This window comes from Ochotona curzoniae, unplaced genomic scaffold (assembly GCF_017591425.1).
Source record: "Ochotona curzoniae isolate NIBS_2020 unplaced genomic scaffold, NIBS_Ocur_1.0 patch385, whole genome shotgun sequence".
NCBI lineage: Eukaryota > Metazoa > Chordata > Mammalia > Lagomorpha > Ochotonidae > Ochotona > Ochotona curzoniae.
This window is the reverse complement of record NW_024466956.1, coordinates 1-22,083: the sequence shown is the minus strand read 5'-3', so window position 1 is coordinate 22,083 and position 22,083 is coordinate 1. Positions and strand designations below refer to the sequence as shown.

At 46.3% G+C, this 22,083-nt stretch overlaps 2 protein-coding genes across 11 annotated transcripts; one reads left to right on the top strand and one right to left on the bottom strand.

Annotated features, from left to right (window-relative positions):
- Positions 1-1,191: 1,191 nt before the first annotated feature.
- LOC121167532 (histidine--tRNA ligase, mitochondrial) lies at positions 1,192-9,383 on the bottom strand. Of its 5 annotated transcripts, none has more exons than XM_040996998.1 (13): positions 9,147-9,383; positions 7,988-8,062; positions 7,604-7,723; positions 7,388-7,483; positions 6,809-6,934; positions 6,614-6,721; positions 6,220-6,318; positions 5,839-5,932; positions 3,584-3,711; positions 3,260-3,502; positions 2,656-2,772; positions 2,297-2,443; positions 1,192-1,566 (listed from the first exon to the last, which is right to left on the bottom strand). In XM_040996998.1, exons 1-13 carry the CDS (start codon positions 9,270-9,272, stop codon positions 1,507-1,509), a joined length of 1,539 nt encoding a protein of 512 aa, XP_040852932.1. In that variant the 5' UTR covers positions 9,273-9,383; the 3' UTR covers positions 1,192-1,506. The 5 variants fall into 5 exon arrangements, with proteins under 5 accessions (XP_040852932.1, XP_040852931.1, XP_040852935.1 ...); XM_040996997.1 differs by having other exon boundaries at positions 9,165-9,383; XM_040997001.1 differs by lacking the exon at positions 3,260-3,502 and having other exon boundaries at positions 9,165-9,383.
- A 115-nt stretch (positions 9,384-9,498) lies between these two features.
- On the top strand, positions 9,499-21,944 carry LOC121167530 (histidine--tRNA ligase, cytoplasmic). Of its 6 annotated transcripts, none has more exons than XM_040996992.1 (13): positions 9,499-9,671; positions 9,942-10,031; positions 13,947-14,066; positions 16,758-16,853; positions 17,321-17,386; positions 18,042-18,149; positions 18,290-18,388; positions 18,614-18,707; positions 18,885-19,012; positions 19,106-19,348; positions 20,972-21,088; positions 21,275-21,421; positions 21,704-21,944. In XM_040996992.1, exons 1-13 carry the CDS (start codon positions 9,582-9,584, stop codon positions 21,773-21,775), a joined length of 1,470 nt encoding a protein of 489 aa, XP_040852926.1. In that variant the 5' UTR covers positions 9,499-9,581; the 3' UTR covers positions 21,776-21,944. The 6 variants fall into 6 exon arrangements, with proteins under 6 accessions (XP_040852926.1, XP_040852928.1, XP_040852927.1 ...); XM_040996991.1 differs by having other exon boundaries at positions 9,501-9,671; positions 17,321-17,446; XM_040996994.1 differs by lacking the exon at positions 13,947-14,066.
- The last annotated feature ends 139 nt before the right edge of the window (positions 21,945-22,083 follow it).

The following is a 22,083-nucleotide window of genomic DNA, read 5'->3' as shown; positions in this document are numbered from 1 at the left end:
AATCCACTGATTTACTCCTCAAATGGCCACATTAGCTGGAGCTGAGCTAAAAGCCACGAGAAAAGGGCTTCTTCTGGGCCTCCCACGCGGGTGTAGGGGATGGAGGCTTTGTGTCATCTCCCACTGCTTTCCCAGGCCTTAATCAGGGAGCTGGATGGGAAATGGAGCAACTGGGACACGATCTCACATACGGGAGGGATGCTGGTGCTTGGAGGTGAAGGATAGACCAGTTGAGCCAACATGCTGACTCAAGTACACGTTTGTTGCTGTTGTTTTTCCTCTCTAGTTTTATCAACTTTGTGCAGTATTGTCAAGTGTTTGTGAACCTTGAAGCCAAGTACTGCTAATAGGGGCCCTAGGTGTCCCACTCACCTTCAGGCACTAAGGATGTGGTCTTAAACCTCATTGAAGTGTTTGCAGCAGCTGAATCCTTCCTTCCCTAGGCAGATGTGGAAGGCTCTTGGGCATTGTTTCTCTTGAAGTAACACTGTCACTCTGGTTAACTCATTTTTTCTTTCAACTGTGGAACACTGGAGTCTTTCAATCTGCAGGGAATAATTTCCTCCGTAGGATTGGACATGAGTTGGCCAGGAATCAGCATTGTCCTTGAGCTGATGCCTCAGGCTAGGCTGACTTCTAACAACATGACTCCTCCCTCCACCTTGAGGGACAACAGGTGAGGAAGAGGCTGTGATTGTTCCGTGCACAGAATCCACCTCAGGGCGGATACTTGCAGCTCACCAAATTTCCCAGCATACACTGAAGGCTTTCTCTGACAATACGCATACCCATCCCTTAATAAAACAACATTCAAACTGCCACAGTTAGTATTTTATTTCACATTATCAGTCAACCACCTCTTAGAACGGCAGGGCACGAACTAGTCCGAGCATGACTCTGGTATAGCAGATCTCCATCTTGCCACCTACTGAATTCAACAATCAGGATTAGACAGACGGCAGCTCCATCCTACTAGTACAGAGGATGGGGCCAGAGAGACAACAGATCAACTTGAGTACTCCATGCCCTTAGGAAGGCATGCCTGTCCTCAAAGGAAACAGCAGCCACTACTTCTTGCTTTCTTTCCAAAACTCCCTGGATGTGCCACTGGTTGGCTGAGGACAAATTCCCGGAGCTGCTGTGGAAGGTGGTTGTGTCTGGCCTCTGATCTCAATGGTTCAGAATCCACAGCTTGAGGTAACTCTCCCAAAGCCAAGCCATGCTTACAGCAACTGGCTCAGCACCTCTTGGTGGTGCTTTGCAGCACTCCTTATTTGCCTCTGCAGTTAGAAAACGTCTCTTTCACATCCCAATCATCTGCAGTCACGCAGAGCAGTTGCTTCAGTAGCCCAGCAGTCCTTGGGGCCTTCTATAGCGCTGTACCGGGAAGGACGGAGGAGGTAGAAGGCACTTGTCACTCATCCTGGCCAGCTGTTGTGAAATCCAGCAGGAATTCTGTCTTGGATGGAATTTTTTCTACAAACAGCACTAGATGGTTTTCAAAGATCAAGACTCAGACAGTCGCTTCTGAATTTCAATTACAATATCTTTCCGTTTAACATGCACCTGAAACACAAGAGAACCCTGAGTGACAAACTAGAAAATGACTCTTGCTCCATAATTACTGCTTTGTCAGATTAATTTTTTTAATGATTTATTCATTTATTTATTCATTGGAAAGGCCAATATACAGAGAGGACAGACAGAGAGGAAGATTTTCTATCTGTTGATTTACTCCCCAAGCAGCCGCAGTGGCTGGAGCTGAGCCGATCCAAAGCCAGGAGCCTGGAGCTTCTTCCGGGTCTCCCACATGCGTGCAGGATCCCAAGTCCTTGGGCCGTCCTCAACTGCTTTCCCAGGCCACAAGCAGGGTGCTGGGTGGGAGGCAGGGCCACCAGGATACCAACCAGCGCCCACATGGGATCCTGGCACATGTAAAGCAAGGACTTTAGCCACTAGACTACCACACTGAGTACTGTCAGATTCATTTTACTCTGCGTGTAGTGTGGGCTCGAGGTAACCTGAAGAATATGCATCCCCAGGATTAAAGGGATGTAGCACCTGCTCTAATTCCACTCTGTTGCTCAGTCTCTAAAACATCCATTTTGATTTTATTTCCCTTTCGATAGATACTTCCAGCTAATACTCACTGGCTACAATGGCTGTTTGGGTGGGTCTCCATTCATCACCATCACTATAAACCCTGGAATTATTTCCTCAGCAGTACTATACACATGTCTTACAGAATCTGGGAAAGGCAGAAATACTTGCACTGATCCTGCCTGTCCCCACTTACCTCCTCTCTGCTGGCTACTGAGCGGAGCTTCACAATCCCGTCTTTCAGTTCTTGCTCACCAATAATGACCACCAGTGGAATGCCTGTGTGTTCACAGTAGTGCAGCTGACTTAATAGTTTAGGGTTGTTTTTGTATTGCATCTCTGCCTGGAAGGGATTGAGACAGAGGGTTCAGAAGTGACCAAGCACACAAATCCCTGCATATGCATTCCAAAGGCAGTAAAAATCAAATGCCTAGCTCTCCAACCCTAAGAAGCTATTCTAAGGTAACTAAAAGGGTTTTGCATTCTACCCAAGAACCAAGGTAAATGGGCCTGGCTCCAGAACTTTATATGGCTGACGTGTCAGCTCCACCATACCTTGATCCCAGCATCCCAAAGTTCAGCAATCAGCTTCAGCCGTTCTCGGAGGAAGTTCTTCTGGGGTGTGGCCACAAATACTTGAGTCTCTGTGACTCGCACACTCTCACCAACAGTCTGATAAAAGCAGAAATAAAACAAATAATCTTCCACTGAAACAACAAATCCAAACAAGAAAACAAACAAGAATTGGGAGGGGGCTGGCACTGTGGCCAGGTGAAGCATTGGGGCCTAGCAGTGGCCTCATACTAGAACTGATTTAAGTCCTAGCCCCTCCACTTCTCATCCAGCCCTCTGCCAATAAACCTGGAAAAGCAGCAGGAGATGGTGGGCCCAAGTGCTTGGACCCCTGCACCCACCGGGGAGACCCAGAGGAAGTTCCTGACTCCTGGCTTCAGAATGGCCTAGTTTCAGCCACTGTGGGCATTTGCAGAGTGAACCAGGAGATGGAAGATTTCTTTCTATGTTTCTCCCTCTCTCTCTCTTTTTAATGCTAACTTTAAAATAAATAAATTTTTAAAAATTGTCAGAAAAATAGTACTTCTATATTCTAGAAATAAGGCTTCTAGGCCTCCAGCCTCACCTACCTCCATCTAGCACCTACCTTCATCCTCTGCTCCACAATGTAGAAGATCCGCTCGACGCCAATACTGAGTCCCACGCAGGGTACCTTGTGGCCTTTAGGGTCAAACATGGCCACCAGCCCATCATAGCGGCCACCAGCAGCCACACTGCCCACGTTCAGGGACTCCCCTTGAGCCTGAGCTGGGGTCTTTGGCAGGACTGCTTCATAGATCACGCCTGTGTAGTAGTCCAGGCCCCGAGCCAGGCTCAGGTCAAAAGAGACCTGTGAGGACAAGGCCCAGAGGGGACTTGGTCTCCTGAGAGCACAGAACCCTCCAGAAGGCCCACTGTTACCTCCGCTTACCTTCTCCGCGATTCCAAAAAGTGTTAAGTACTCAAACAGCAGCTTCAGGTCCCTCAGGCCCTCCAGGGCCTGCTGGTTCTGTGACAGCCTAGGGTCCTGGAACATTTGTTCCACTAAGGATGCACCACCTACAGCAAAAAATAGCGAGCAATAACATCTGTGCTGTTCACTAAGGTATGTTTCACTTTATGTATGCTTTATGTGCCCCAGCTAATTCTTCTCATTGATTTTCTTTTCTTTTCTTTTTTAAGATTTATTTATTTTCATTACAAAGTCAGATACACAGAGAGGAGGAGAGACAGAGAGAAACATCTTCTGTCAATGATTCACTCCCCAAGTGAGCGCAACGGCAAGTGCTGCGCCGACCCGAACCAGGAGGCAGGAACCTTCTCCAGGTCCCCCCACGCTGGCTCAGGGACCCAAGGCCTTAGACAGTCCTCGACTGCTTTCCCAGGTCATAAGCAGGGAGTTGGATGGGAAGTAGAGCTGCTGGGATTAGAACCAGAGCCCACATGGGATCCCGGGGCTTTCAAGGCAAGGACTTTAGCCACTAGGCCACCGGGCTGGGCCCTGATTTTCTTTCTTTGAGATTTTATTTACTTTTATTTGAAAGGTAGAGTTACACAGAGAGAAAGAAACATACAGAGAAGAGAGAGAAAGAGAGATCTTCCATCTGTGAGTTCACTCCCCAAAAGCCACAAAGAATACAACTGGGCTAGACCAAAACCAGGAGCTTCTTGCAGGTCACCCATGTGGGTACAGAGGCCCAAAGGCTTGGGCCATCCTTTGCTGCTTTTCTAGGCCATTAACAGGGAGCTGTATGGAAAGTGGAGCAGCTGGGACTCAAACCAATGCCCGCATGGGATGCCAGTGCTGCATGCAGAAGCTTAACCTGCTACACCAAAGTACCAGCCCTCTTTCAGAGAAAAAAAAAGGGGCCATTGATGAGGTATAGCAAGTAAAGCTGTCAGCTGCAGTTCAAGTCCTGGCTGCTCCACTTCTAACCCAGCTTTCTGTTAATGTGCCTGGAAAAGCAGCTGAGAATGGGCCCCTGCACTCATATGGGTGACCAAAGTGAAGTTCCTGGATCCTGACTTCAGACTCCACCTGTGGACAGCCATTTCGGAGGTGAACCAGCAGATGACAGTTCTCTGTCGCTCCCTCTCTCTGTAACTGATTTTCAAATTAAGAAAGAAATCTTTTTAAAAAAGAATAAAATAAAACAAATTGGGGGCCCAGTACAGTGGTATAGCAAGCTAATACTCTACCTGGCACACTAGTATATATATATGGGCACTGGTTTGAGTTCTGGCTCATCTACTTTCGATCCAGTGCCATGTCAATGGCCTGAGAAAGCAGTGGAGTATTGCCCAAGGCCTTGAGTCCCAGCATCCCTGTGGGAGACCTGGAATAAACTCCTGGCTCCCAGCTTCAGACCAGCTCTCCTGGCCATTTGGAGAATGAACCAGAGATGGAATTTTTCTTTCTCTGTCTCTTCCTCTCACTGTAATTCTTTCAAGTAAAAATATATAAATTTTTTAAGTTAAAAAAAGAGAAAAAAAAAAGAGAGAAAAAGATCCTGGTCTCATATAATCAGAATCACCTCCTCTGTCTGTACCTTTGTCACCAGGAGACACAAAGTATATGGACTTATGACTGCATATGAAGTACTATACTATTATCACAATTTGGGGGAAATAAGGAATATGGTGAGGGAGTAGGAGAAATCCCATAGCCTATATAGAATTGTACCATAAAAGTAAAAATAAAAATAAAATAGAAAAGGGCCCGGTGCGATGGCACAAGTGGTTAAGGTCCTCGCCTTGCACGCCCAGGATCCCATATGGGCGCCGGTTCTAGTCCCGGACGCTCCACTTCCCTTCCAGCTCCCTGCCTGTGGCCCGGGAAAGCAGTCGAGGACGGCCCAAAGCTTTGGGAACCTGCACCCGCGTGGGAGACCCGGAAGAGGCTCCTGGCTTCGGATCGGCATAGCATTGGCCGTTGCGCTCACTTGGGGAGTGAATCATCGGAAGGAAGATCTTCCTCTCTGTCTCTGCTCTCTGTATATCCGCCTTTCCAATAAAAATAAAAATAAATCTTTAAAAAAAAATAGAAAAAAGAAAGTATATAGTAAGTAAGAGAGACATTACATTTAGGCAAGCTTAGCACAACTGTGGAAAATTGTTTCAGAGATAGAATTTGAACCCATCACCCTCAGTCTTGTCCTACCATAGCTCTTAGACCCTCGTTCTTACCACGACACTGGACATAGTCCCCAATTCGATCAGCTACCTCCGGAGTCAGGCCTCTCTTTGCCACCATCTCATGTCTCACATCTGTCCAAGACATCTGTATGAACACCCAAACATTAGCTCAGCCCGACCGCCTTCTTTCTCAACTGAAAAGGATATGATATTTTCATTCAGGATATGCCACAAGCAGCTAACAGCACGCTCAGTAAAGTCAGGGACAGCTTAAGAAATCCAGGTCAGTCTCACTGTACAGCAGAAATCAGATCTTTCTTTAGAATGTCTCCCTCCCTTCCAGCAATAAAAGCTCACTCCCAGCCACCATCTCCTTGCTTTGAGGGCAGTGCAGAAACCCAGAGTGGGTCTCCAGAAGCTCTTCTTTGTTACCTTGTCTAGTTTGTCTACTGAGGAGCAGATGGCACGGAACTTGCTTTCTGGAACACCACAGACAGCAAACATCCCATCTATAATCCGCCGGTCATTGACCTGTGAACTCAGTGCAAATAAGCAGGTACCCTGTCAGGGTCCTTTCTGTCAAAACCATAGCAATTCTTATTTGCTCCACTAATAAAAGGGACTGGAAAGCAGATTCGCAGAAATAGTGGACATAGGTAGGTAGGTAGGTAGACGGATGCCGGGAAATGTAATAAATGCAGGTAGATAGACAGATAAGTAACTGTACTAATAAAGTCCTAGAACTGTAGGTTTAAAGGCTGGGGTCACCTATGTTAAAAGCATCAAGCCACTGAACTTATTTCCCAAACCTTAGCCTTGACCTCACCTTAATGAGAAAGTTCTCCAGCCGTAACCCAGAAAGGATTTCACTTATGATCTTCAAACATTCTGCATCAGGGATCATAGGATCAAACTGACCTGCAATGTCAAAATCCTACAAGAGAAAACAGAGGAAATATTCTCAAATGATCAGTCAGTTCCCAGAACTATCAGCCTTCTGGGCCCCCATCAGGTCACTTACACACTGGCAGAACTCCCTGTAGCGGCCTTGGGCTACAGTTGGGCTCTCCCGACGCCACACTTTTCCAACATGGTAGCGTTTCATCTTCTTCAATTTATTCATGGCCAGATAACGAGCAAAAGGGATCTCACATAAATTGGTTAAGGAATAATAAATACAAAGCTTAGGCCTAGAGCATAGGGTTCAAAGCTGGGCCTCTATGAATCAGATCTCATCCAGTGGGGATGAGAACAAGGACCTTGTCTGTCTTGTTTCCCACCATCCCAAAGGCTTTGAAATGCTTGGCATCTGATGTATAAGAAATAGTGTCAAAAATGCAGATGATGAATTCTGTTCCATTTACGGAAGTAAGCACCTCTGGGGCCAGGCAGGCGTGTTTTTATAAGATTCTCCAGAGGACTCGGATGTACATTACAGTAAAATGACAAGGCCCTAGGCAAGGTTCTGCTGGTAGAAATGCTTTCTGGGAGAAACTGGAGGTGAAGGTTGAGGCCAATGTACCTGTTTGGTCCTAGAGGCCTTTGAGAGGAAGCCCTCTGGATCTGACAAAGATGGGTCAGGTGCCAGCACTCAGGATACTGTAAGGTCATAGCGAAGGGACAGTAACTCTCCACCTTGGTCCTTCAGATCATAGATGAGCCCCGAGTTCTCTCCATAATTCTCGCTCAGCATTTCCTTCAGGAGTCAAACACAAGCAGTCATCGTGCAAACAATGAGGACAGAGCAGATGAGAAGCTCTTTGGGACCCTGAAGGCCGGGGTAGAAATGGGGTTTCAGGAGCTCCTCTTCCCATACCTTCAGCTCAAATGCCGGAGTATCCAGACCCTTTGCTCCGTGACGTTTGAAACAGCTAACAACCACATCAAGAATTTTCTCCCTCACAACCATCTGCTCAGGACTAAAATCCCTAGTGCCCTGGAAACCAAAAACAGTCACAGTGAAAAGAAACAAAAAAAAACAATGTAAGACAAAGAGCTAAACTTCCTATAATTTAAAGTATGAAGCCGAAAACTTACGAATTCATGACTCTGAGCTCCACTCAGTAGCAAAGAATAGTAAGGTTATTTTTTTTTTTAAATTTAATGTAGAAGGGCATTAAAAGGAGGCAGAGAGATGATCAAAACACAAGTCAATCTTCCAAAGCAGTCTAATGGGGCAGAGTGGACAAAGTGCACCTACCTTTGGGGTCTTGATGACAAAATTTGGTGTTTCTTGATGTGATTTCAGTTGCGATGTCAACACTGACTCTGCAGCCTGGCAGAAGAAATGTGAACTGTAGCTCCTGTGGCCACTGGCCAGACCTGCCAACATCTCTGAGCCCAGAAGCCACACAGGGGCAAAGCCCCTTGATCATGAGCAACAAAAAGCCTGGCTCCACTTTATTCCAGTCTCACCTCCCTGCACCCCAGAACCCACACTGCACGAACAATCATGAGTCATGCATGGCACATACATGACACCAGATCTCTGCTATATAAGCTTATTCACTCTATCCAGAGTGTTTGAATATTTGAAAAATTTTAAGCCCCTGAAAACAATAAAGGCACAAACAACCCAGCACCAAACACAGGCAAGAATTAGTACAGTCTCCAGTTCTCAGATCCTACTCAAACAGCAAAAGGAAGAAAATGTAAGATCGCACTGGTTATCAAGTTTGAAGATGTGACAAATGCAACCCCAAGACAGAACTGACCTGAAGCCAAAGAACAAGCCAGTGAAATGAAATTGAAGGCATTTCCTGACTGATATATATAGAGTGCTGTGACTGAAAAGTAATCAAATATTTGCATCCTGCTGCCTATAGAACATTCCAGAAACAGAGGGTGTGCTCCGTTCATGCTTTGGCGGCTCATTTCTCCAAAGCAAGTCCAAACTCACCAAGCCCACAATCTCGCAACTGCAATTCCAAAATTTAAAAATCTCTGAGAACCAAACGTGCTCTTTGGAAATTCACTCTGAGTAAATGCCAACATGCACTCCATCTACTTCATGACCTCTAGTCAGCTCATTTAGTGTAAATGTCCATGTAGTTTGCTTAGGAATTATGAATGTAATTGGCTTTAAATTTCAGAGAAAAGAGTTTGGATCTGTGTGAAAATCTTCCCTAACTATGCAGCCTGGGGAAAAAAATTATTTAATCTTGCAGCCTGTTTCAGCGACTATAAACATAGAAGTACAAACTCCAGCTCCTCTTGTAATGGATTAAACGACAAATCACCCTCAATCCTCAGTTCATGGTGGAAACTCCAGCAAAACTGGTGGCCATGCCACTGGAGTACTGGCTTGCAGGAGTCCCTGCTTGCAGACCTGGAGGCCTTGCCCGGGGGAATGGAGATACCTGAGCAGAAAGCCTCACCTGGCTGTGACAGCGGACCGCCTGGGGACACGCGCATCGCGGTGGTCGCAGGAGCTGGCGGAAGATTGCGGCCCAGGCCCTCTTGGGCAGAAGTCCGAGCTGCGGCATTATGCGCAGGAGGCCGGCTTTCCGCGACAGGACCCAAAAGACGCGACCCAAGCAAGTAGGCTGATCCCGAGTAAGGAACACAGAAGGAGCGTTACCGGTTCAGCCGGCTGAGCGCCACTAGTCCTCAGTCAAGGCTTCCAGTAGGTACCGGAAGTGATGTTAGGGCCCGCCAGAGACTCTCTAGGCGTCCGGACTGGCGACTCGATAGCCGGAAGTCATCCAGGCCGAATGTGAAGGCTGAGGCCAACAAGGGCAGGTGTGGACCGAGTCAGCGGGTGTGGACAGAGTCAGCCTCAGTGAACGGCGGGAATGGCTGACCGTGCGGCGCTCGAGGAGCTGGTGCGGCTTCAGGGAGAACACGTGCGGGGTCTCAAGCAGCAGAAGGCCAGCGCAGAACAGGTGCGACTCGGGGCAGCCGAGGGGCCGCGGCTAAGCCAGGGAAGCATTTAAAACTCGAGTCGTCTTAAATAGAAGACAGTCAAGCGGGAGAAGGACCGGGCTGGGAGGGATGTGGCTGGGTGTGTCCCCAGAGAAGCAAAGCTAGGCTTGGCTAGACAGATCTGCCCAGAAGCCTGATGCTGGAGGAATATTGAATGAATGGTGGGTTGGGGGGAGGGAAGGGAAGTGACTGATGCCAAGCCCTAGCTCAGCGACGTCTTTCTTTCACAGATAGAGGAGGAGGTGGCGAAACTGCTGAAGCTAAAGGCACAGCTGGGCCCTGATGACACCAAACACAAGTTTGTGCTCAAAACCCCCAAGGTAACAGCCTGCCTGCTGGGAACCTCTGAGGCAGTCTAGAATACCACTTACAGCCGACCCAGGTCGCGGATGAGGGCCTCAAAGGCTGCAGAGATGACAGCTGTTCTGGGCGGGTGGCTGGCGGGAGTGGGAGCAAGGCACTGTGCTATGACCCTAGCAAGGCAGCTGGGTGTTAGGGGACTCAGCCTGCTGCTCCCTCTTCATGCAGTGCTGAGTGCTCCTTGCGTCCTTGGAACTGTGCAAGCCACTGGATATATACTGGGAGACCATATATGCTGTCCTCAAGGAGCTTACACGATCCCACAGGAGACAAAGTGAGGACAGATGACCCCATCGTGATTGTAGCTAGTGAAATAAAAGAATCCACAGGATGCTTGGAGGGAGTCGGGGAATTTTTTAAAAAGTTCCCTCCAGGAAGTCACCTGGTAATGGAGAGAACCTGTGGGTGGGAGGTCACCAGGGGTGTGAAAAAGAGTGATCCAGGTAGAATATGGGCACCTTCAAGTATCGATTTTCAGTAGTTATTTGTGTAGCTTATTTACTGATGCTGATGCTTGGTGCTCAAAAATAAGTGTTTAATGTGTGTATTTGGGATTGAATTCAGAAGGAGAGAGAAGAATATGTCTTCCTTATGTTAAGATGAACCCTTTGGACTTGAACTCACAGAACCATTTTTTTTACTATATATAACTCATTTTCAAAGATTATAGAGAGTAAAACAATGAAGCAATGATGGTCAATGAATATGCAAACTGGAAGACATAGAAAATGTAATGGATGCTTTGTGATATGTTGGGCTTCCTCAAAGTTAACGATCAGTCTTAACATTGCTAAAAGATGAGCAGCCAGACATTGTCTTCCTGCTGATGTGTTGCAATAAGAAGTATGTAGCACCACCCATGAAGTATTCTTGCCAAACATGGAACCTGAATTTAATCAGGTCTCTGAACTGTGATGAGTTTACATCATGCTCTGTGATGCCATTTAATAAACATGCTAAATGACATATTTAAAATATATTGTGAATCAAATACAAAATGTGAAGGTTTTAAAGGACAAATGTCTCATTTTCTTCAACAAATACTTTTTTTTCAAAAAGGGAAGGTTTAAAAAAAAGATATATGTCTTTAAAGATTTTTTTTTTTTTTTATTAGAAAGGCAGATATGCAGAGGGGAGGAGAGACAGAGAGGAAGATCTTCCATACTATGATTCACTCCCCAAGTGGTCACAATGGGCTGATCCCAAGCCCAGAGCCAGGAACTACTTGCTGGTCATGCATATGGGTGCAGGGCCCCAAGGCTTTGGGCTGTCCTTGACTGCTTTCCCAGGCCACAAACAGGGATTTGGATGGGAGGTTCAGCAACCAGGGCATGAACCAGAGCCCATGTGGGATTCCCAGAGCTTGCGAGGTGAGGATTTAGCCACTGAGTTATTGTGCCAGGCTCCGAGGTTTCACTTCTGATTCAACTCCTTGCTAATAACTGGGGAAGAGCAGAGGAAGATGCTCAAGTACTTGGGACCTTGCCACCCTATTGGGAGACTCAGATAAAATTCCTGGTTGTTACATCTGTCTGGGGAGTGAACCAGGAACATCTCTTCCTTTCTCATTGTAAATGACTTCCAAATAAACAAATCTAAAAAAAAAAAGTTTAAATATGTAGTTTAACCCCAAAGCTATTTCCTCCTCTGTCCCTTTGTTCAGGTTGGCTATGTTGTGGCTTCCCTTTAGGCTTTCTTCAAGTTTAATGAACATAGAAAAATCTACCCTACAGACTGTTGGTTTCCTCCAAGATAAGGATTAACAAAAGCTTGCACTATTTGGCTTTTGTAACAAGAGCTTTGACACCTTGGCTTTTTAGGATATAGAAGTCTGTATGTTCATAGACAAAGTGCTTCATCCTAAAAGCAGGGATGGTCATCTCAGTGTAGTTTAATAAAATGATTTCTCTGTTGAAAGAAAATAAATAAAATATGTAGTTCAGTATCATGAAGACATTTCTAAAGTTTCTGGAAAATTTTTGTTGTAATTTTTTTTTAAATCCATGAATTCTTCTTTTCATAATAAGCATTTTCTGTGAACTTTTTGAACACCTCCTGCAATATACTCACATTGTGTACCACTGTCTCCGAAACTTTGATTATCTCAAATTAAAATTTCCCACTGTGACGGCTCCCTGCCCCACTCCCTTCAGCACCTAGTATTTTCTGTTCTACTTTCTACCTCTATGAGTTTGTCTAGCCTGGTTTCCTGTGTAACTGAAAGACTAGGAATTTTGATATCACAAAAGGAAGAATTCATTGATGTGGCTTTCAGATCCTGTACTACAACCAGTCTTTGAGAGGCAGGCATTGTGCATAGTTGGTTAAACTGCCACTTGGAACGCCAGCTGGTGCTGTGCCAATCCAAAGCCAGGAACCAGGAGCTCTTCCGTGTCTCCCACACGGGTACAGGGTCCCAAAGCCTTGGGCTGCTCGTGACTGCTTTCCCAGGCCACAAGCAGGGAGCTGAACGGCAAGTGGGGTTGCCAAAACCAGAACCAGCACCTATATTCCCATATTCCCTGCGTGCCCATAGCGAGGACCTTAGCCACTAGGTGAGTATCGTTGGTTAAACTGCCACTTGGAATGTCAATATCCCATATGAAAATGTCCTGACTTCCACTTTTAACTTGTGTCCACTTTTTTTTTTTTATTGCAAAGTACAGAGAGGAGAAGGGATACACAGGAAGATCTTCCATCCATTGAGTCACCTCCCAAGTGACCACAAAGGCTGGAAACTTCCTGAGAGGATCAACCCAGATGGTATTACAGTCCCATTGACCCTGATCTTATAATGCTCTGGTGTAAAATAGAATGAGAGTAGAGAGAATCAGGTATCTCTTTTCAGTTAAAAGGCTTTGTTACTTTAGCCACAAAGTTAAAATAGCATTGCCCCGATTCTGAACTAGGCCTGAAGTTACAGACATGACTTTGTAAATGTATTGTTTTTCTCTGTTGTGATGTCCTTTTAGTTATTTGTTTATTTTTTGAAAACTGCTATCATGTAAGATAAGCTGTAAATTGCTGACAACTGCAATAATGATATATATGATAAAAGTGACCCATGGTGCCCAACTTGGTAGCCTAGTGGCTAAAGTCCTCGCCTTGCATGCACTGGGTTCCCATATGGGTGCCGATTCTGATCCCGGCAACCCTGCTTCCCATCCAGCTACCTGCTTGTGGCCTGGAAAAGCAGTCAAGATGTTCCCAAAGCCTTGGGACCTTGCACCCACATGGGAGACTGGGAAGAAGCTCCTGGCTCCTGCCTTCAGATCAGTTCAGCTTCAGCCATTGTGGCTACTTGGGGGGGTGAATCAATGGATGGAAGATCTTCCTCTCTGTCTCTTCTCTTCTCTCTATATATGCCTTTCCAATAAAAATGAACAAATCTTTTTAAAAAAAAATGACCCATGATAAGCAGAGAAAAATAGTATCTTTCTGCCCATACCTTTGTCAGAAGGAAATTAGAGAACAAATAGTACTGTGAATTAGGATTTAAAGGAATAATTATATTGAGAGAGAAAAGCTGCTGGTAGAATTTAGAATTCAGCTAGTTGTCCTAGCTTGAATTGGTAATATTCTTTTTATCAGGTAAGTATTTTTTGGCTAGGCAAGGAAATATTCTGTTATTTCTAGAAAGGGTTTTTAGAAAAACTGCTTGGAGAAAATAGTTGTAAGAGTATTAGAAATACTCCAAAATAGAACCAAGCCAAAATGGAAATAGAATCTGGGAGGTTAATAGCTAATGGATTAAGGATTAATAGGGAATTGTGCTTCTGTTATAACTCAGTGGCCAGTTTGGAGTAGGATTTGCTTTTTTCATTGTTGAAGTCATCCATTTATTTGTTAATAACTGCTTCTTATTTGACTCCAAGGGCACAAGAGACTACAGTCCCCGGCAGATGGCAGTTCGAGAGAAGGTGTTTGATGTCATCATCCGCTGCTTCAAGCGCCATGGTGCAGAAGTAATTGATACACCTGTGTTTGAACTGAAGGTGAGGTTATTTAAAGAGAAACTGGTGACAATAGAGAGGGCCTTAAGACCCCCTTCCTGTGATGGGCGCAGGCTTTCCCCAGTGAGGGGGACGGAAGTGGCATGGAGTGGGCTTTTATTTGTCTTGGTTGTGTCTGTGGCTTCCAAAAGAGAGTCCTTCTAACGAGTGGAGTTGTTCTAGCTCCTTTCTACAGTGAAATCCATGGCATATGTTAGACTAGTGCTAGCACTGGCGTGATGGTATAGCTGGTTAAGCCACTACCTGAAAGAACCAGCATTCCATATAGACGCCTATTTGAATTCTGGCTGCTCCACTTCTCATTCAACTCCCTGCTAATGACCCAAATGCTTATGCCATGTATGCACATGAGAGACTCAGAAGAACCTCCTGGCTTCTGTCTGGCCCAGTCTTTGTGTTGCAGCCATTTGGGGAGTGAACCAGCATATGGAAATCGACCTCTCTCACTTCTCTCTGTAACTGCCTTTCAAAGAAAACAAACACAACTTCAAAGAAACATACACACACACATTACACAGATCAGAGGGGCAGGCATTTGGCACAACAGTGAAAATGCACATGTCCCAGGCCTGGGGTCCTGAGCTCAGCTCTTTATTTCAGCTTCCTGCTGATGCAGACCCTGATGGGCAGCAGTGATGGCTCAAGTGCGGGGTCCCCACCACCCATATGGGAGACCTGCTTTGAGTTTCCAGCTCCAAACTAGTCCAACCCAGTGCCTGTGTGAACATTTGGAGAGAGAACCAGGAGTACACTGGCAGTCCTTTCTTTCGGCCTCTCTTTCCCTTCCCTTCCCTAAATAAGTAAATAAGAATTTAAGATAATAAATGCATATTTTATCACTCCCTTCTTAAATATCAGTGATCCCCTTATACTTAAAATGTAACCCAAACTCTTTACTTGGATTTGTAGACCTCTACAGGATTTGACTCTCATGCTTTTCTTCTTTCCCGTTACACTGATCTGGTCTTCTTTCTATTTCTAGAACATACTGTCTTTTTTTTTTAAGGCCTTTGTCCTTGTTCTCCCCTTTTCTGAGTTCCCTTTTCCTCGGTTTTTACTTGACTTTGATTTCAGATGAAATTATTTTGTAGGTTTTAATTTCAGATCTCAGCTAAAATGCCAGTCCTCAAACAGCTGCCTTGCCCTGACATAGCCCTTGTCTGTCACATCAGCCGGCTTTATTCCCCCTAGAGCATCTGTGTCTGTGTGAAATCACCTGTTGATTTTTTCCTTGCCTGAACGTAGTGGCTGGCTCTCATTGGAAGATCCTCAGCTATAGGCGTGGCCTGCATTGTGCTTGTCAATAGATATTCAGAACCTAGGACAATGTCTACTACTGGTAGACATTGATCTGTAGGATAAATTCATATAAATGAAATTTCTAGGTCAAAAGATTATACCCATTTATGCCTGTACCAACTACGTTTGTTTGCTTGGGCCGCCATAACGAAGTGCTGTTGACTGGGTACACTCACTAGTCAACAGAAGTGTGGTTTCTCACAGCTCTGGGAGCTGGAAGTCTGAGATAAGGTGTTGGCAGGGGTGGTTCCTCCTCGGGCCCCAAGGAAGAATCTGTCCATGGCTTTTAGAAGAGTAGCTCCTTCCTCTGTCCTCCCTTTTTCCCCATGTGTCCAAATTTCCTCTTCTATGGGGACACCAATCGTATTGGATTGCAGCCTGCCCTCATGACTACATTTTGGCTTCATTACCTATTTAAGGATCATGTGGAGGTAAATAGGGTTTACAACTTCATCTTAAAAATTTGGAGATTAGGAGACTTAATTCAGCCCATAATATCAACCAATACATGGCTCTTTCTGATTCTACATACCGGGGACCCTTTGGACTTTTTACTCCTTGCCAACCTATGAAGTGAAATAGGTTAGCACTTCCTGCTGACGTAATAGGAAAGGACTTCTCTAACACCTATAGGACTCTGGGTTTCTGACATTGTTCAAATCTCAAATATTATGAAACATATGTATGTTTGCTGCTCTATTAATGCATTCAAAGAAGTTTATCCTTAAGACAAAAATATTATTAAAAGGAAAAAGCTATATACTTATTAAATGTCAGGGAAAATGCTTTGAAAATTTGGATAACATCTAACAGTGTAAGATTAGGAAGAAAATATAGAGCTTCTTCTCAATGGAATTTTTTCTTTTTTTTAGATTTATATATTTTTATTGGAAAGTCAGATTTACAAAGTGAAGGAGAGACAGAAAGATCTTCCACCCACTGGTTCACTCACCAACTAGCCGAAATGGGAAGCGGGGCTGCTGGGATTAGAACCTGTGCCTATATGGGATCCCAGCGCATGCAAGGCAAGGACTTTAGCCACTAGGCTACTGTGCTGGGCCCTTCTCACTGGAATGTTATGCATGTTTTAAAAATTAATATTTCAGTTATGTCACAACATAGAAAGCAGAGAATCAATACAAAATGCTGTTTGTCCTTTTATTTTAACTATGTCAGTTGCATAAGCATTGGAATAAAGAGTAATGTGAAAAAAAAGAGTAATGTGGACAGATTAAAATGTCACATTAGAGTAGTGGACTTTTGTTTTCAAAATTTTCTTAAAAATTGTTATGTTCTTTTAATCTGTTATATTTATGTAATCACTTTTCTGTTTTGTTGTTGTTGTTGTTGTTTTGTTTGTTTGTTTTTTTCCAGGAAACACTGACTGGAAAGTATGGGGAAGACTCTAAACTTATCTATGACCTGAAGGACCAGGGCGGCGAGTTGCTGTCCCTTCGCTATGACCTCACTGTATCTTTCTAAGCCAGAGCTCTTGACACTTTGGATGGACTGGCCCTCACTAGGGTAGGGCTGTTCCTAGCCTCAGGTGTAGGGAACAGGAGACATAGGTAGGTTTAACCATGAGGCTTAGCAGCTAGGGGAACTATTTCTGCAAGCTATGAGTTGGCTAAACAGAGCACCGCATTATCAGTCTAAATCTTGAGTAAGCTGTCTCCAGGCTTTGCAGAGAATCACTTGCCTAGAGATCCCACATGGGCCCTTGCCTGCTCTGGTCAAGCTGTCCAGCCCTGTGCTGAGCTCAGCCTGGTCTAGGGGAGTCACAGCCAAAGAGAAGGGAGCCTTACTCTTGACACTTCAGCTTTCCCTAGTAACACAGTTGATCCCACGGGGAGGGGTGAGATGCAGCAACTTCTGTTGGGAGCCATAACTGCCAGATGATCACAGGAGGCACTTTCTCCTTAACCCTTTGTTCCCAGGTTCCCTTTGCTCGGTATTTGGCAATGAACAAACTGACCAACATTAAGCGCTATCACATAGCAAAAGTCTATAGACGGGATAACCCAGCCATGACCCGGGGCCGATATCGGGAGTTCTACCAGTGTGTGAGTATGGGCGGCTGTGGGACAGAATGGAGAATTCTCACAAGCCGCAAGAATCGATTCAATATTCCTAGAGTCCAGAACAACTGGTTGTCCCAGATGATGGCCTAAGATCTCTATTTACATATGAGTACATTTAATACTCAGCAGATGAAGAAATCTCAGGGGTAAGAAAAGCCAAGTCAGGAGAAGAACTCCATGGCTGGTGTCTTTTCTGTTAATCCGAAGTGATAGAAAAACAACAAAAGATAAGAAGATTGCATTTTAGACTTGAAAACTCCCAGACTGATAGCAAGGCTTCTGACTGAGCATAGAGGATAGATAATAAGGGATTAAGACCAGATAATTGCCCCAGAAGGAATTAAAGATGATGAAGAAATAGATACTATAGGGGTAATAGGAGATGGAAAGGCCATCAAAAGTGATGAGAAGCCCAAGAATCTGGGGGTTTCTATTAGGCTAATTAGGCACTGGGAATGAAGGAGAAGATCTGTGCTTGGGGTGGATAGGCCTTCATGGAGCTTCCACAGAGCTTCCAGAAGGATCTGCTTCAGGTTGGCTGACCCTTAAGGAGCTACAACTATGCCTGTTGCTGCAGGATTTTGACATCGCAGGGCAGTTTGACCCCATGATCCCTGATGCCGAGTGCCTGAAGATCATGTGTGAGATCCTGAGCTCACTTCAGATAGGCGACTTCCTGGTCAAGGTCAGAGCTTGGGGCGAGGAGGGTGAGGCTGGGCTTGGGCTTGCACAGGAGAATGTCTGGGCAGAGGAGCCAGGAGCCTAAGTCACTGAGTGAAAAAGTCCTTTGCTGTGCCTTGGGTCATGTCGGCCAACCCCCATCAGGTTAACGATCGGCGCATCCTGGATGGAATGTTTGCCGTCTGTGGAGTTCCTGATGCCAAGTTCCGGACTATATGCTCCTCGGTGGACAAGCTGGACAAGGTAATGACCCAACACCTCACTCTTCTTTGCCTAGATATCACTCTACCCTGAGAGTTGGGAATCGAGATTAGGAGTAAAAGGTGCCTACCTCCATGCCCACCAGAAGTTTAGTCTGAGGATGTAGGTCAAAGGGTAGCCTCTGCTTCCAGACGGTTCTTCAAGAAAGGTCTATATTTCTTCTGAGAGGGAAGCTGCAGGGTTCCTGACTGGTATCTCTCTGCCCAGGTGCCCTGGGAGGAAGTGAAGAATGAGATGGTGGGAGAAAAAGGCCTTGCCCCCGAGGTGGCCGACCGCATTGGTGACTACGTCCAACAGCATGGTGAGGAGTAGACCCCAGCCTCCCCAGTTGCTGATCCCTGTCCCAACCTCCCTGAAGCTGAGATTCCCATATGTGGGTGTGTTCATGCATGCATGTGCACGCACAGAACCCAGGCAAGATGGCCCCTCCCCCACCGTTATCTTGTGCCTGTCAGTCTGGACACAAATCTTTCCCTAGGTGGAGTGTCCTTGGTTGAGCAACTGCTTCAGGATCCTAAGCTGTCTCAAAATAAACAGGCCGTGGAAGGCCTGACAGACCTCAAATTGCTGTTTGAGTACCTGACGCTGTTTGGCATTAATGACAAAGTGAGTCCCGTTGGAAATGAGTGTCCTGGCTGATCGCTGGGGTTTCAGGTCCCTGCTGCTACTCTAGTACTGACCATTGTCATCTTTCCACAGATCTCCTTTGACCTCAGTCTTGCTCGAGGGCTAGACTACTATACTGGGGTGATCTATGAGGCAGTGCTGCTACAGACCCCAGCTCAGGCAGGGGAAGAGCCCTTGGGTGTGGGCAGTGTGGCTGCTGGAGGGCGCTACGATGGACTGGTGGGCATGTTCGACCCCAAAGGGCGCAAGGTGCCCTGTGTGGGACTCAGCATTGGAGTGGAACGGATCTTCTCCATCGTGGAGCAGAGACTAGAGGTAGGTCAAAGGCGGGTGGGCAGGTAATGGTGTCTAAGCTGTCTTTGATGTCTGAGGGATCAAGTGGCACTGCTTTGGGTAAGGAGCTTATGTGAAAGAAGTGGAGCAAAGAGCATTGTACAGCTAAGTCTGAGCCAGCCCAGGGACTCCGTCCCCGTCTCCATGTGGGTGATAGAGGCCTAGGTGTGGGCTATGCTCCCCTGGCCTCCCAGGCACATTAGCAGGCAGCCAGATCAGAAAAGACAGAGTCAGGATTGCCATCTTGACAGTTAACTGCAGGGTCTCACCTCAACACTCTGTAGCGCTGTCTCCAAGTGGGCGGCCCTGAGGCTCTGGTATGTCACCAATGGCCGTGTTGATTCCTTAGCACCTAGAGTGCCTGAAGATCATAAGGCTTAGACCTCAGAGTCCCAAGGCTTTGGCTGCTGTTCTTCAGTTGCCAGGGCATTTCATCCTCTAGGGATGCTCTAACAACTGCTCACTGCTCCTATTCTTTTTGAATTATTATTTATTTGAAAGCCAGAGTTACAGAGAGATCTTCCATCTGCTGGTTTACTCCCCAGATGGCAGCTGTAGCCAAAGCTAAGCCAGGCCAAAGCCAGAAATTTCATCTGGGTTTTGCATAGGAATGCTCTCTTGGGTCCTGTTCAGCTGCTTTTCCCAGGTTTATTAGAGGAAGCTGGATTGGAAGTGGAGCAGCTAGAGCACAAACTTTGCTGATTTCAGACGCCAGCAGCAAATACAGTGGCTTTACCCACTATGCCACAACATATCACATCCTGTTCTTATGTGTGTAAGCACATAAGTTTCTCAGTTGAGGTCACTGCTCCATTAGGCATCTTATAAAAACTATGAAAACAGTTTTCCAGGTGCTGGTGTCAGGGCATAATGAGTAAAGCCCCTGCATCCAACACCAGCATCTCCAGTGGACACCAGTTTGAGTCCCACTGTTCCACTTCCAATCCAGCTCCCTGCTAATACTCCTAGGAAAACAGCAGAAGACAATCCCAGTGCTTGTACCCCTGTAACCACACAAAGCAACCCCTGGCTTTGGCTTGGCCCAGCCCTAGCGTTGTCAGCTGGAAAGTGAGCCAGTGGATCGAAGATTTCTCTGTTCTTCCTTCTACTGTAACTCGATCTTCCAAAAAAAATAAAGAATAATTTTTAAGTTTTCTAGAAGTCCAAGAACTACAGCAGTATTTTCCATCACCCCTTACTCACACACATCCTAAGTTTTTCCTTATAACTGATGTATGAGAGACAGTCTCCTAAATGGGCATATAATAGGTGGTGACTCCTACTGCCAGGACAGATTTGTCTGGGAGGTTTACAGTAGTATTTCTGAGTGAATGTTCTTGTGGGCCCTTAAAGTATTAAATAGAGATGAACTTGAAGTCACTGTAAATAAGGCACCTTGGTTATTCTGGCAAGTGGTAGCTATAGGTCAGATCATTTTTTTTTTTCTGTCTCTCTCTGTACACCACCTAATGCCCACTTGCTGGAGAATACTGGGTCCTTTCCCTGTTGGAGCTTACTTAGTGACCAGAGGCAGGAAGCTATGTTTGCTCCTGGAGGGTGCCAGCTCAGCTCTGACTCTCCTGCTCCCTGCCTTCCCCACCACAGGCTTTAGAGGAGAAGGTGCGGACCACCGAGACTCAGGTCCTTGTGGCATCCGCACAGAAGAAGCTTCTGGAGGAGAGACTGAAGCTTGTCTCTGAGCTGTGGGATGCTGGAATCAAGGTATGGGATGTAAACCCCAGGGTTGCGGCCTACTTGGGAGGGCTAAACATAAACTGCATAAATACTCCTCCCCATTGGTTCCTGCTATGACATCCTAGGATGTAGCTCAGAGTCATGTGCCAGCCTGGGACCACCCCCCCAGGAGATTACTCCCGAGCCTTCACTGTCTACCGTAATCCCCCACAGGCTGAATTACTCTACAAGAAGAACCCAAAGCTACTGAACCAGCTGCAGTACTGTGAGGAGGCGGGCATCCCACTGGTGGCCATCATTGGCGAGCAGGAGCTCAAGGACGGGGTCATCAAGCTGCGTTCGGTGGCCAGCAGGGAAGAGGTGAGAGAGCAGCAGGCAAGGCTGGAGGACAAGGGAGTATATGCCACATTGGCAGACCCATGGCACTTCAAGACCCAAGAAAGGTCTGGCATTCGCATTAGTACCAACTCTTACAAAACCCAAGGGTGTGCACAACCTGTGGCTGTGGCAGGTTAAAACCTCCACTAGATTGGCACCCCCAAAAAGCACCATCTCCCCTCAGCTGTTGGGACAAGTTCCTGCTTCCAGCTGGGAACAGTGGGGTAGAAGCTGTTCAGACCACCTTCCTCTCCTTCCCTTTAGGTGGACGTGCGGAGGGAAGACCTGGTGGAGGAAATCAGAAGGAGAACAGCCCAGGCCCCCTGCGCCTGCTGAAGAGAGCCACCTTTCAGAGGAAGGAAAGTGCAGCTGGCACTATTTGAGGCAAAGACAAAACTGCATCTGCATTAGGACAGCTCCGTGCCTCCATGTGGCTGCAGGAAGACCTGAGTGACTAGCAGACACTGTTCTACGATTACTTTATTGTTAATGCTTGGCAAAAACAGCCAGGATCTCTGGCACTTTCCACAGAAGGCCCCAGCATGCACCCCTGGGTCCCCTGAGGTGGCCTCACCTGGGCGCCACAAAAGCAGATGCAGCCCCAGAGCCAGCTGCCAAAAGTCCAATAAAATGACTCAACCACT

Coding starts and splice junctions, on each gene's coding strand:
- LOC121167530 (XM_040996991.1), top strand. CDS start 9,582: ATGGCTGACCGTGCGGCGCTCGAGGAGCTGGTGCGGCTTCAGGGAGAA. Junction 17,447..18,041: donor ATCGGGAGTTCTACCAGTGT/GTGAGTATGGGC, acceptor CTGTTGCTGCAG/GATTTTGACATCGCAGGGCA. Junction 21,422..21,703: donor CGGTGGCCAGCAGGGAAGAG/GTGAGAGAGCAG, acceptor CCTTCCCTTTAG/GTGGACGTGCGGAGGGAAGA.
- LOC121167532 (XM_040996998.1), bottom strand. CDS start 9,272: ATGCCGCAGCTCGGACTTCTGCCCAAGAGGGCCTGGGCCGCAATCTTC. Junction 8,063..9,146: donor AGGTGAGGCTTTCTGCTCAG/GTATCTCCATTC, acceptor TTCTTCTGCCAG/GCTGCAGAGTCAGTGTTGAC. Junction 2,444..2,655: donor TTTGGGATGCTGGGATCAAG/GTATGGTGGAGC, acceptor AATCCCTTCCAG/GCAGAGATGCAATACAAAAA.